This window comes from Temnothorax curvispinosus, unplaced genomic scaffold (genome assembly GCF_003070985.1).
Source record: "Temnothorax curvispinosus isolate PA1 unplaced genomic scaffold, ASM307098v1 QBEX01000258.1, whole genome shotgun sequence".
NCBI lineage: Eukaryota > Metazoa > Arthropoda > Insecta > Hymenoptera > Formicidae > Temnothorax > Temnothorax curvispinosus.
The window spans coordinates 66,996-80,361 of NW_020210038.1; the positions used below are offsets into that span (position 1 = coordinate 66,996).

The 13,366-nt window shown below is 45.1% G+C and overlaps 1 protein-coding gene across 13 annotated transcripts in view; it reads left to right on the forward strand.

Annotated features, from left to right (window-relative positions):
• Positions 1-13,366, forward strand: part of LOC112468722 (serine/threonine-protein phosphatase 2B catalytic subunit 2-like) — a 112,235-nt gene that overhangs the window by 65,438 nt on the left and 33,431 nt on the right. For all 13 annotated transcript variants that reach the window (XM_025038128.1, XM_025038123.1, XM_025038039.1 and 10 more), the window contains exons 4-5: positions 6,125-6,236; positions 11,473-11,618. In XM_025038128.1, coding sequence (XP_024893896.1) covers positions 6,125-6,236; positions 11,473-11,618 — 258 coding nt within the window. The remainder of the gene's footprint in view (positions 1-6,124; positions 6,237-11,472; positions 11,619-13,366) is intronic.

The following is a 13,366-nucleotide window of genomic DNA, read 5'->3' on the forward strand; positions in this document are numbered from 1 at the left end:
TTACCTCGTGTAACAACTCATCTATATTCTTAATAATTATTTTTAAGAGTTAGAAAAGTATAATTTTTGACGCATGTCAACAGACGATATTGCTTAAGGAATCAATATTTTGCTTACTTTACTTGAATCTCATTTTTAAAGTTTGATTTTTTGTCAGAGACCTTTTTATTTAAATTTAACGACTAGATAGCTCCGTGGAACAAATACTCCTTAGATTTTTTCGAATAGAGAGTCTTATTTTGAGTATAGAGAACGCAATAGTCAAGAGAGGGAGACTCGTATATACAAATGCACGTACAATGCATTTGTTACCCGGAAGTATTGCGCTCGGAAGTATTCTCCTGAATGTAATTTCGAAGCATGCGCGAATAATCAACTTTGATCCGACACGAGTAGTCTATTTTGCGAGATAAAATTTCGTCACGGGCGAGTACGCTTCATGTCGAGCATAATGCAATATTTCGTCGCGCCACTCGGAACAAGAAAATGCGCGAGAGGAGACTTCGAAGTGTAGCGAGAGCGGCATCTTGAGTGGCGCTCCTCTCGCGACGCTCTCTCGCATCCCGGGGAATTTTTACGCTGTGGAAGTAACGAACAATTTCCTTTCGCGAATTTCCGAAAGGCAGGGGAGAAACTATAAAGTTTTAGTGCGATCGCGCTCTAAACCGCGAGATACACAAGAATGCAATTTCGCTGCGACGACGCGTAGATATCTCGAACAGGATACAATTTCTATTTTTGGAGGAAGTCAATGGTACGACAAGTATTCAACATTGTGTGTGTGAGATCGTATAGCTTTTGTATATTTTAAAGACAGCTTATATGGTTTCTTGGGAATTTATTCGTCTTTCTTAATTTACTCAAAATAAGACACAGTTCTAATAATTTTTATTTTTAATAAAACAATCAGAAAGGCTCTGACAATGAACGATAGATTACAGAAAATAAGGGCTAATAAAATCAAGATATAGAGTGCGAAAAAGTCTTCTTGATGACAATTAAAAATACATTTGTGTTGTGTAATCTTTTATTTGTAATCTCATTCATTGATTTATTAAAAAAAAAAAAAATAGGCAACATATTTGCGAAATATAATTTCCAACTTGTACCGAAAGCGCACCATTATTTTACCACAACAATTTCTACCGGGTGCAAAAATTTACGGAAGAAATAGGGGACAATCCAATATTGTACATGGTATTACACGTGGTGCGCTGCGTGTACCCAAGATTTAAATATATTCTCCGCGAAGTACATTTCACAAGGCAGCGCGCGGGCAAGATGGCTCCTTTTAAGAAAATCTCTTGATATATTCCGCGGCTGCCGTTATTCAGATCAAGATGCGTCTTCGTAGATTCCCTGAATAATGCAAGGCGCAGCATGTTGTCGTTGTGAAGCGCGCACGGATGCCGTCAGATTTATGACGCACGCGAACGAATGTCGGCGGTTCAAAGCTGTACGCGAATTACTGTTTCCAATCAAACTGATGGACCGAACATAATGGAATCTTTTAAAATCGACTGATATATTCGCAAACAAACATTCGCAAACATAAAATAATATTACATGCAGTAAGTAATACCTATAGAGTCAGTAATAACAATCACAGGAACGTTCTTTTCGTTTAAATCGCTACTCGAAAGCCTTATTTTTATAAATATTAATAACGTTATTAATTACTACTCTACATTGTATTTTCCCCGCTTTCTTCATTAACTTCATACCCGACAAAAGAAACGAAAATAAAATATTGTTTGTCTGATGATTGTTGGAGACTGTATAGTTATTTTCTTCGTTCGCGGAACTAACACGAGATTTCTCGGCAATGCCAGCGATGCTCCTTTTCTCGGAGGATAATTTTGCTGTGGCGCACGAGCAGTTGCGGATTCGATTGTATTTACGACTGTGCATTACGTGGGGGCCGATCTATCTACGGGAGACACGAGAGATGGAGCGTAGCACTCCTCATTCTCTCTCTCTCTTTCCTTATTTTACGACACGATATTCGAGAGCGGGGAATATCTCGCGGAGAAAATGGACCGCCTTCGCGTCCGCTGGTAAATGGTATTATAAATCGGTCGGAGCCGCGTGCGCTCCGGTATGGAAGAGGTTTCTGTCGCGCGGCTGCTCGCGCTCGGAGGATGCTCAATCCTTCAAGGATGCTCCGTTCGATGGCTCGCGCGCTCGCGGAGAAAGGATTCGTTCCGCGTTTTAAGAGGATATGTCAGCGATGCACAGGTACGCAGCTGCGCGATGTGAATACCGTGGTGACTGTGTATGTACATGTATATTTCTCTGTGTGTGTGTGTTTGTACATGACACACACGTGATAGCGATACGTTAAATCTCCGTGAGATCGATATTCTGCGTCCGATTCCGATGCATCCTGCAACGGGCAAATCCGAAGTCTTTTCTCTGACATTCGACGGAAACCTTTCGCTTCTGATCATTCCAGGAGATGTCGGGAGATGGATACAAAGAGGTAGAATCCGAATTTAAAGAGAAGACGCGGACACGCTCACGAGAGCAAGTTCCATCCTCCATGATTGTTCGTTTGAAAATCTTATTCCGTGTACTCTCGAAAATCACATCCTCGCTACAAAGAGGCTTCCTTCAAATTCTCTCGAGTAATTTCTCGCGTTTTGTAAGAAAGCATATAATTGTGCAACTTAGAATATCGAATACAAAAAAGAGTGAATTATTGAATTCGATTAAAAATTCGTAGATATACTCCTCGTATTTAATTTCAGTTTTTTATTACATTCCGTACATCTTGTTTTGATAGCGTATAAATTCGATATATAGACGTTCAATAATCGTTCATTTAACAAAGGCGTCCCTTTATTGCGTCGAGGATCTCAAGTGATATTGAAGGGGCAAGGAATCGATATCAAAATTCTTATTGAGAAGATCCTTGAAAGAATGGCCAAGAAATTATGAAAACATTGAGAAATGTTTACGAAGATAAAGCAGCGTGTTTCTAAGTAGTACAAATCTTTGTTGAGTTGAAAAAAGAAGTTTCAATCGGCATCTCGACTGGTATTTTAATTGAAGAGTTTCAAGAGTATCTCTCAGCGGGGGGGAGGGACATCGTTGGAGTATAAACGTAAAAGGATTCTCCGCCTTGAAGAAGATATTATTAATTTGGACGAATGAACTGCTCGAGTTTGAGTTTAAAGAAGAAGAAAAAAGTTATAATCTCGTGTACGAACTTGATTGTCAAGCCACGTGTGTGCGTTTCGCGCAATCGCCGTGTAAGGAGGGAACGGATAATCCGATGCGGAGAGCACGGAGAGCGCGTCCGATCGCGAGCGAGCCGCGGCAGAATCTGAAGGACGAGCGCGTTATTTCGTTACAATGCCAATGAGGGCCCTCGCGTGTAATTATAGCGGCCGGGGCAAGGCGAGAGCGAGCAGCCGCTCCGTTGGCTTCGCAAAGGGACGGCTGGAGGAAGGGCCGCGGAGGGGGACGCGAGGGGGAGGACGACGGTAGACAGTCGATCGGGTCAGCGGGGAGAAAATAATTGACCTCGAAAGTCTAAGAAAAAAAATTGCCTGGCGCCCTAGCTTTTACGGGTAGACGGGCGCGCGCGAGGATTTATCTCTCTCTCTCACTCTCTCGGAAGCGTGGCGTCATGCAAAATCGAAAAAACCGGGGTGTAGCCGATACCCACCGCTGACGTTCTAACCGTCGTCGCCACGATCCTGTGAGACGCGAGAGAGCGGGAGATAAATATCCTATGTAACCAAACGTGTGACATTTCTTTCCCTCCTACTCCACCGGAGCGGAGCCGCGGCGCGCGATGTTGGTAGTTCCATGATATCGATTTGATGCACAAAGGTTAAACGTTCCGGTCCAGCGGTTTCAATCGCAATCACATCTGTTTCACCTTACGTAAGACCACGGTGGAATATTTTTCAACTTTTTCTCGGAAATTTCCCCTCTTTTACGGTCTGCAATCGTGAAAGACTGAAAAGGGCTTCTCGGCGGCTATCCCAACCCACGATGGGTTGAACGAAAATTAACCTTTCAAAGGAGAAAAATTGATTCCAGAATGAATAACATTGTGTTAATTTACATTTTACCTTTAAGTACGAATGCACAGAATATATATTTCGTCCAAAAGACGTGCTTTCCTCGAACTACGGTTTCTTTGACTTTTGACTCGATCTTTAAAAAATGAAGGAATACGATTGGTTTTTTTTTTCTTACAAACAATATAAACGATCGAAAATGTAGTATTTTTTTAAATTAAATTTTCGAGTTGCTGATAGATAAAAATCTATTCTGCAGACAGTTCCAAGATTATTTTGTTATACGTTAATTCAATATCTAGTCTATATCTCTGAAATACCTAACGTCGAAAATTTTCTGATTCCATCAAAATTCTCAATTCGGTCGAAATTGGTAAAAAAAAATTCGCAGATTAAAGAAAGCGCGTTTGATGCGACGCACTTTGCATATTGATGATATCAAGACGTGCGGATTGTTCGAGATCGAATTTTCCACGGCGCGAGAAAATTGTCAACGGACACGCGGTGTCTGTAAAAGCTTTAATCCGCATTGTTCGTGCGCAATTAAGCCTGTTTAAAACCTGCCGCGTCACCCGTGATTATTAAACAGCCGCGTACAACGAATACGGGGACACAAATGTTAGCCGCATAAAAGGGTCGCGACGGGATCGCGCCCTGCCCCTTTCCACCTTTCCACGTTTCCCACCCGAAACCGTGTTGAAGCTAATGGAGTCGTCATTACGCCCGCCACATTCGAGCGAGCGAGCTAATTAGCGCGGACACAAAATTCGTGCGAAATCCGGTCCGTTCGTTAGCAACCGGCCATTTCCAATTTAATGCGGGTCAGTGGTCCGTGTATTACAATGAATAATATTAATTAGTGATGCATTCGCGCGTAACGCACCTCGCTTCGATAACATCAGCCGAATTCCGACGATCGCAATCGCTCCGGCAAAGGGAAGCTTGAAATTCGAACTTTAATTCCGCGATCATAATCGACAGGCAAGCCTGTAATTGACATATCTATATATATATATTTTATATCTTTTATATCTTTTATATCTTTGTTATTTTATAACACGTAGTTAATAACATCTTATATTTTTCCCGCAGTGTTTGTAGTTTCGTACGATTTATTATTTTCGTGTTATTATTGTCTCCTGAAAACAATAACGACCTTTCGGCGAGCAATTATCGCGTTCGCTAAATAATTTTCATCTTGTGTATACAATATACGCGTGCTGCCTCGTGCTAACTGCGCAGTACACGTTTTTATCGCGTACACGAAATGCAAGCCAAATGCAAGTCACGGCTTTCGCCACCCGATTCATTTTTGCGAGATGAGAGAACCGTTGGTAAGATTTTCGTTGCCAAGATATTCCACCTTTAAGCGCGCTTCACGTTCGGGATTATTAATGGCATCGTTGTCATAGAGAGACATTGAGAAAAAGACAAAAAGAGAGAGAGAGAGGGGGGGGGGGGAGAAGTTGCGACTTTGGTTCGTCTCTCTTCGACCGATGCACCGATTAATAGCGCGTTAAATTACGGAGAGAATCTCGCGAGGTCCGAATGCATTCTGCGATGCAATCTGCCGGCAGCGGGTCGCTCGAAATTCACGTCGACACGGAAGTTCTGCAATTAAAGCCGGAGGAATGCCGATCAGACCGGGGGGGATCTTCGAGCGATTGAAGCCGCTCGATGGAGACTAACGAATTGTTTCGATTTAATTGGAGGATCGCGATATGCAGAGCACAGTCGCGAGTTAGTTTGAATGTTTATGACTTTGACGGCTGTCCCATTTCTCCTTGTAAAGCATTCTTCGTCGTTTGAGCGAACGTTACCATAGGCTTGTTGGACATTACTGATCGTTTATCGAAAATTCATTGATGTGGTTCAGCTTATTAATAAACTGTTTATCAATAAATTTATTTTACGATTTAATCTTTGTATGATTATGAAAGACAATTCTGACATTAGACATTAACAACGCTTTGTTCTAGACGTATACTTAAAAAAAAATATTTATTTCGAGATATATTACGTCGATCATATTATGTATGATATATGTATGATGACCTGGCTAACGCCTACTCTGTTCGTTTCTGTTTCAGTGCGTATTGTACCTGTGGGCGCTGAAACTGTGCCATCCCACAACACTTTTTCTCCTCAGAGGTAACCACGAGTGCCGTCATCTCACGGAATACTTCACATTTAAGCAGGAATGTAAGTAATCTCCCTTTCGGGCAGTTAAACTCTCCTCATATTCGTAATTACAATTTCTAAAAATATCGCGTAAATGAGCAGTTTTACAACCTAATGAAAACCGCGAGTCTTTTTCTTGTTCCTTAAAACATTTGCAAGCAAGAAAGACCATCCGGTCTCTCTCCGTTTTAGAAATATTTATTTCTCGTGTCATTGAATCTTTTACGTTGTCGCGTGCTTTTTAGCCGTGGCCCGCTTTTGCTTCGCGTCGTAATAAGATATTATTTCCTGTTTAATAATTCGCGACTTGGATTAAGTTCTCCGCCATGTTAGTTACGGCAGGGTGTTGCCTCGTAAGATGAATTAAGCTAAGCGCTGCAGCGAAATTTATGCGACTCATCTACATCTACTTTGGCGCCCGACATATGCGTGTGTCATAAAGTCATAACTAGGCTTCAAACAATATAGCTTTCATGAGAAAAAACCGACAGCCGAATAAAAATTATAAGACGCGACAGCGTGTGCACGTTTCGAAGACAAACATATTTACAACGAGTAAACGTAATGTGAATAATTCATAGATTGTTTCGTAAATGTTAATATATCGCATTGCATATTAATACAGTAAAATAAACTATCCTCATCCATAAATATTAGACCCTAAATTTAGATGTATATAGAGGAAAATATTGTTTTGTAGAATATTGTGTAAATATTGGGAATACATCTGACCTAATTAACAGAATTCTCAATGAAGCTAATTTATGTTGTTATTCTTTACATGTTTTTATAGCTCTATATTTTGCTAGTCTACAAATAGTTAATTATTCTACAATTTGCATCCCCTATACCTATTTTTTCGCTCTACATACTAAAGGAGATTACCCCGTTCTTCAAAGAAATAAAATTGGAAAATTGTGTTACGAAAATTCTCTGGAACTAATAAAATACGTCACGTTTATGCTACGTAATAACGATACAAATGTTATAGAAAAAAGCTGCAGTAACGAGACTCGATCGTAACGATAACTCGTGTTGCGTGTGCAATATCGACCTTGTGACCCGCGCGTGTCCCCTCGGTCTTTCGTTCACGTCGTACCCCACGTCGGATAAGTTACGAGATCGTAAACCGCCGGACGTCGCAAGCGCGCGTTATATTTGCCCGAACGGGCAGGGATACGCTCCGCACACTCCACGATTCTCTCCTCTCTTATTGTCTCGCTTAAGTTCAAGTTTGCTCGCAACGGGCGAGCTTCCGGGATTACATTAATCGCGGGAGTTTACGTCACGTTACGTGGGCTCTCTGCCCACCGTGGTGCAATGTATACACGCGGACACCAGAAAATCCAGATTTGCGGCGTGTTTAACGTCGGACGCAGCTGTTCTCGTCTCACATCCTCCCGTTTACATATACGCGTGATCGCGACGTACGAAAAAAATCGAGCGATCGAGACGCATCTCCGCACGATTCGACGCGTTTAATTCGCTCTTTCCGCATAATCGCGAACGGGCCCCGACGTCCGCCCGCATCATCATCACGCGAGGATATCGCGTCGTGTATTACGACCGCGTTTCCGTCCCGTCGCTCGCATCGTAAATGTTACAACGACGCGACCGAGGAAACCGAGAGACGGAGAGAGCGAGGGCGCCTCGCAAATACTCGCAGGTTGACCTAGTATCGGACAATTTTCCGCGATCGATACACTTTTCCGCGAGACGCCGCCGGCTTCTCTGCTGCGCGAGTTCCCGAGCTGTGCGTCGCGAGGGGATGCACCGCTGACGTCTTTGCGACGACAGGCCCGAAGGAGCAGTATTTTTCGAGACTTACATACGTTTCTCCGATTCGGCCAGTAGTGCTGACTAATTAATGTATCGGTAATTTATCACGCAGAAAGGATATCGAGTCAATTTATTTTTAGAGACCGAGAAATAATACATCACATTTTACCGGCGACGTATTAATATCTTCCAAGTATAAATCCGCCCGTCGTCCTAATGATAGTTTGATTACGAGCGTCGGACATAAACTCGTATAGCGCTCTTAATCGGCTCTAAGAACGTTTTATGTGTTATTAAACGGTTTACGTTGCCCCATTGTATCTCGCCGCTCCGCTCTCGCTTCTCTGCCGTTGCCTTTATATTCCACGCTCGCAGCTCCTATTATTATTGCAAAACGTAAAAAGCTGAACTCGTGAACGTCAAGAGGGGACGATGCATTTTCGTGCACTCTCATGCCCGGGGCCTCGTTTTGAAGAACAGTTCTAATTTCCTCCTACATCCAGAACCGGCGGTAACATCATTTCCGCTCGCGATATTAAGCGAAATGCGAGCCACCCGCGCGGAGGAGGGGGGAGGTTTCGCCCGACAAAAAAAATCGCTCGCGCTCGCGCACGCACCGCGACCCCGATTCCACGCGCGTTTAATAACCGCGATAACCGCGAAAATCCCTGTGCTGCGCGTGCACACGATGCCAGCCGGCGCTTTAATCATCGTTTTAACGGAGCTTTCGCCGTGCATTTATTGGCGGGGCGTTCGTGAGCCCCGCGGGGGTCGGCGCGGGAGGGTGTGCCCTCCCGCTCGCGTATATCCGCGCGTTTCTCTGCATTTTCTTCTTTTTCGCAGCCGCCTATTTACGCCGGCCTAGTTACCCGCCGCTATTATACCGGCATTCACGTGCCGACCGATCGAGAAAATTGCGATTATCTCCAGCAGCTCCGAGCTTTTCCTCGCGATGCGAAGTCGCGATAGCACGCTCGCGCAAAAACGGGAGTACATAGCGATTCTCCTTTTTTTCCCCCTTTCTCTTTAAAACGAAAGCAGCACACAGAAATTTAACCTCCGAGACCCGATAACTCTCGGAGTATCGTGCACATTTATTTTTTTCGTAACCAAGGTAATCGTAGCGATCGTAGCGCATTGTGGATTACAATAACGCGGGGAAGCTCCGTCCCTATCGCACCTTTATCTAAAACGCGGGTATATAATATTGTAAAAATGCAGCAGGTCGCGATAATATATCGCGCTCGTGCGACCCTACCCCGCATTTTTCCCCCCCGACGTTTTTCCAACGTTCGCCGCCGCGCACACATTTTTCTGCCAATTCGGGTAACAATGACGCGAGAAAAATGTAGCGCGCTTAACCGTGACGTATAGAGAAGTTCGATACCAGTTCTATCAAGATAAATGCGCGGTTGCTCCTTGCCGCCGTATATATCTCGTATATCTCTCAAATACATCATTTTTACCACACCATGTCTAGCGTAATATACGGGTGATGCGGCTCCCCGATTTCGTATGGAAATCTTAGAATAAATAAAGCTGCGAATTTCAAAAAGCTTCTGCCTTTGCAAAATTATTTAGAATTATATTTCTAATAATAAAATATTTATAATTATTTCGTGCCTCTTTGTTTTGGAGCGCGTTATTATGCGATTGTCTATTGCATCCGCGCTTCCTCTGACTCCCTTTCGCAATACGCAACGCTGGAAACTAACGATCGTGCTTCCTGAAGGTCGCATGCCGGAGCTCGAGCTCGAGAAACGCATTATTCCGAGCGATCTTGTCGCTCGCGCGCTTTTCGCATGCAAGAAAGCCGGGACGCGGTGGCCGCGCGCCAAGATCGTCGCGGCGCGGTGTCGTTTCGAAATGGACCTCGTTGCCAAAAACGATCGTTTGTCCACGAACGCGGTGGACGACGAGAGCGGATGCGCATTTAATTCGCCGGCGATTTCGCCAAAATCGTCATTTTTGTCGCGGCGCGCGGGGTGTGTTCCGCGTTAATGGTCACGGGTATAAAACAAAATGCTCCCTGCGGAAATCAGTTGTCGTTGCATACGAATGGGTTACAATATATATTTTCTATTTATATATCTTCTAGTTATAGGTAGGCAGCGAGAGTTCTGTTCGACAATCTCTAGTTAAATTATTTATTTAGGACTCCTTTTAATCGTCCTCAAGTAATCGAATTTTTATATTATTTGTAAATAATTTTGTTTCTCTTATTATCTGTCTTGTCGACTTAATTATGATACTGTACTCGGCGAGTTTTTTTCTAGACATCTCAATGGTACGTCTTTCTTTATCTCTCTCTCGTTTAATAATCTCGAGACATGAGAGCTTCGCCCCCGAGCGCGTCCTTGGCGCGATATTACGGACGATCTGCCTCGCAATACTTCAATCCGCAACCCCAAAGAGGCACCCACGTCCGCCAGCCGGGTCATTCATTTGCGAGATCTCCGTGAAGGTTCTCGAGCGGCAACCTCGGGCGACGATCCGTTTAGCTTCCAGCGCCGACAAATCTCTATCCTGCTGAGATTACTCCGCTTTATTGGTAGGAAATCCTTTTTGTGCGTCACCTCGAACACGGCGATACGACGATCCTTTCGTCTACGTAGTAAATACAAGTTGTTTCACGTCAATTTCCGAGGTTACGCTTAACAAGAAACGTGTCAGAAACAGAGAGCGACGGCTCGAGAGGATCTTCTGACGAAATCCTTCTGAGAGTTAAAGTTTTACAATTTTCATGTGAAGCAGCGTCATACGAGTTAGTTATAAAAGTAATCAGAACTTGGAATCGAAAGAAAAAAGAGGAAGAAAGAGAAAACACGGGGTTTACCCGTACCGTAGGATCGGTCCGTTTTACCCATAGAAATGAGACAAACAATTACCCAACCGCTCCGGCTTATTTGCGGGCAGAGCGGTTTATCGCTCGCGCGAGCCGGGCAGCAGGCTGTCGGCTGCACTCGGTGGGACACGGTGAGAGGAGAGCCGCGCGAGGAGAGAGATGCGCTGCGAAATTTCGAGGAACACAGAACAGGCGTGGACGACCAGGCGGCGCGAGTCCTTCGTAACTCCTGGAGAGTATCCATTATTCTGCGAGGACTGCGGCAGCGCGACGTAAAATAGAGCTCTCCGCCTTTTTACGGCTCGTTCACGGAACGGTCCATGGCCGACTATGCGTGTTTCATCTCGCTTGTCTCAGGATCTTTCCTCACGACTCTCTCGCGTCGCCTTTATTCCCCTCTCCATCTCCGGTCTTTTCGTCCAACGGCGGATTAGACGTGTCGGCTCCCGATCTCCGTGTTCCCGTCTCGTGAAAGCGCGCCCGCATAAAGGTGGCCGAAATAAGCAGCCTCTTCGACACAATCGTATATACGGTCGTCGTAACACTGATAGGAACCAAAATCCATTCGTAACGCAGAATGAAGTGCTAATCCGTTATTTTAACCTTGGATCTTTTTCCTCTTTCTGCTTTCAGGTAAAATAAAATACTCCGAGAGGGTGTACGACGCGTGCATGGATGCCTTCGACTGTTTGCCGCTCGCCGCCCTCATGAACCAACAGTTCCTTTGCGTACACGGCGGCCTGTCGCCGGAAATTCACAATTTAGAAGACATTCGCAAAGTAAGTAAATTCTTTACGCGCTCCGGTCTCATCGCGTGCTCGTGTCCACGATCTCCTTGAACATTTTTAATATACTGTATTAAAATTTAAGCAAATCCGTGACTGCGAAGTTACGTTATTGTACAAAATTAACATTTCACATTAAAATATAAGCGCTTTCGAGATAAGAGGAGCTTTGAAAGCTTCTCATCGATATTTATTTCTCGCGATACCTCCCAGTATATCTCCGATCGAAACTTTTCCCGGATAATTTTCGCGGAAAACCTCAAAGTATCTTTCGACAATGTTCAATCAATTTAAACTTGTCGAGATCGCTTTTTCGCTATTTGACTTTTCGCGAACTTTCGTCGGAGGAGGCCGAGAGTCATGAAAACCATCTGGGACGCCGCGCCGCGCGTCTTAATGAGGCGCGATCGTTGATAATTGCGTTTACTCCTCGCACCCACTTCCTTCGGGTGAATTAGCCTTGATATTATTTCTCGTAATCTCGTGCCGAGGCCAATCGTTCGATCGGCGGAGAGTCCAATGACACTCCGCCGCGCCGGAAGCGAACCAGGGAGAGCACCGACGTGCTGCCACCTGCTCTATCGATCCATCCACCTACGCCTTTTACCTTCCCGCATTGCGTGCGGCACACACGGGCGTGCGTGCGGTGCACGCGTTCTCCCGATCACACGCGCGCGTCCGCGAGCAGCTCTTGCGCCTCGAGCCTCGAGCACTCTCGTCTCGCCGTTTCTAGCGATCGTCGTACTCGTATTCGCGTCCCGATTCCCGCAGATAAACGATAAAATAGGTATCCGCTCGTATGCGGAATGGGACGCGTTAAATATAGCCGGGGTGCGAACGCCACACGATCGTCTGGACACGCGTTTCAAGGCGAAAGCGGCTGCAATTATTTTCCAGCGCTTTCGGAGCGCTCTCTTTATCGTTGTAATTATATGCCAACGCGACTTTCGTCGCGTCGACAAGATCGATCATCGACAGAATTGTCAACGATGTCTAACTGCCGCTCAACGTTATTGCCGGCATTATTTTATTCTTGTACGCCAATGCACACACGTGTTTGATCGTGCGTTAAATATCCGATAGATATAGATTTTACTCGCCATATTTATTCTGCGAAAATTGTCGCTAGGTAAATAATTCTATCGACTCGGCGATCATGCCTGTCATATCGCGCAGCGTCAAAGCGGCGATAAACGGGAAACAGATTTGCTTCTTTCTTGACACTTCTTGAACTCCCGTGTCGCTCGTGCGTTTCGTCCGAGAGCTCCCGCGTCTCCCCCCACGTTTCGCGTATCGCGCTGGCAATCGAAATTTCCGAGTGACACCTCGTATTTCCCCAGCTATCGACATTCCGGCTTCGCCGTCCGACACGTCCGAGAAAGAGAAAGACGACGGGAAGCGATGGTGCAGTTTCGTATTTCGTCGCGCTCGTAAAAATTCACGCTATTTTCATATTATCGAAGCCCGTGGATCTCGCCCGCTCGCCAGGCGAGCATCCCGTTGAGTTTTCTCGACGCGCAGCTGCCCGGGATCTCTCGTCTCGTTTCGGGGCGTTCCGCTTTTACGCCCGCGATACTACCCTCGTAAAGATACACGGCGTTTCGAGAGATAGCAGTCGGATTCGAACGAGAGAGAGAAACGGGGAGATCCGGAACGAATGAAAGAACGTGGCGATCTCGCTTAACGATCGACGGATCTCGCGGTGCCCCGGTCGGCGTCTCCGGTTTAATTAGGAGAAACGA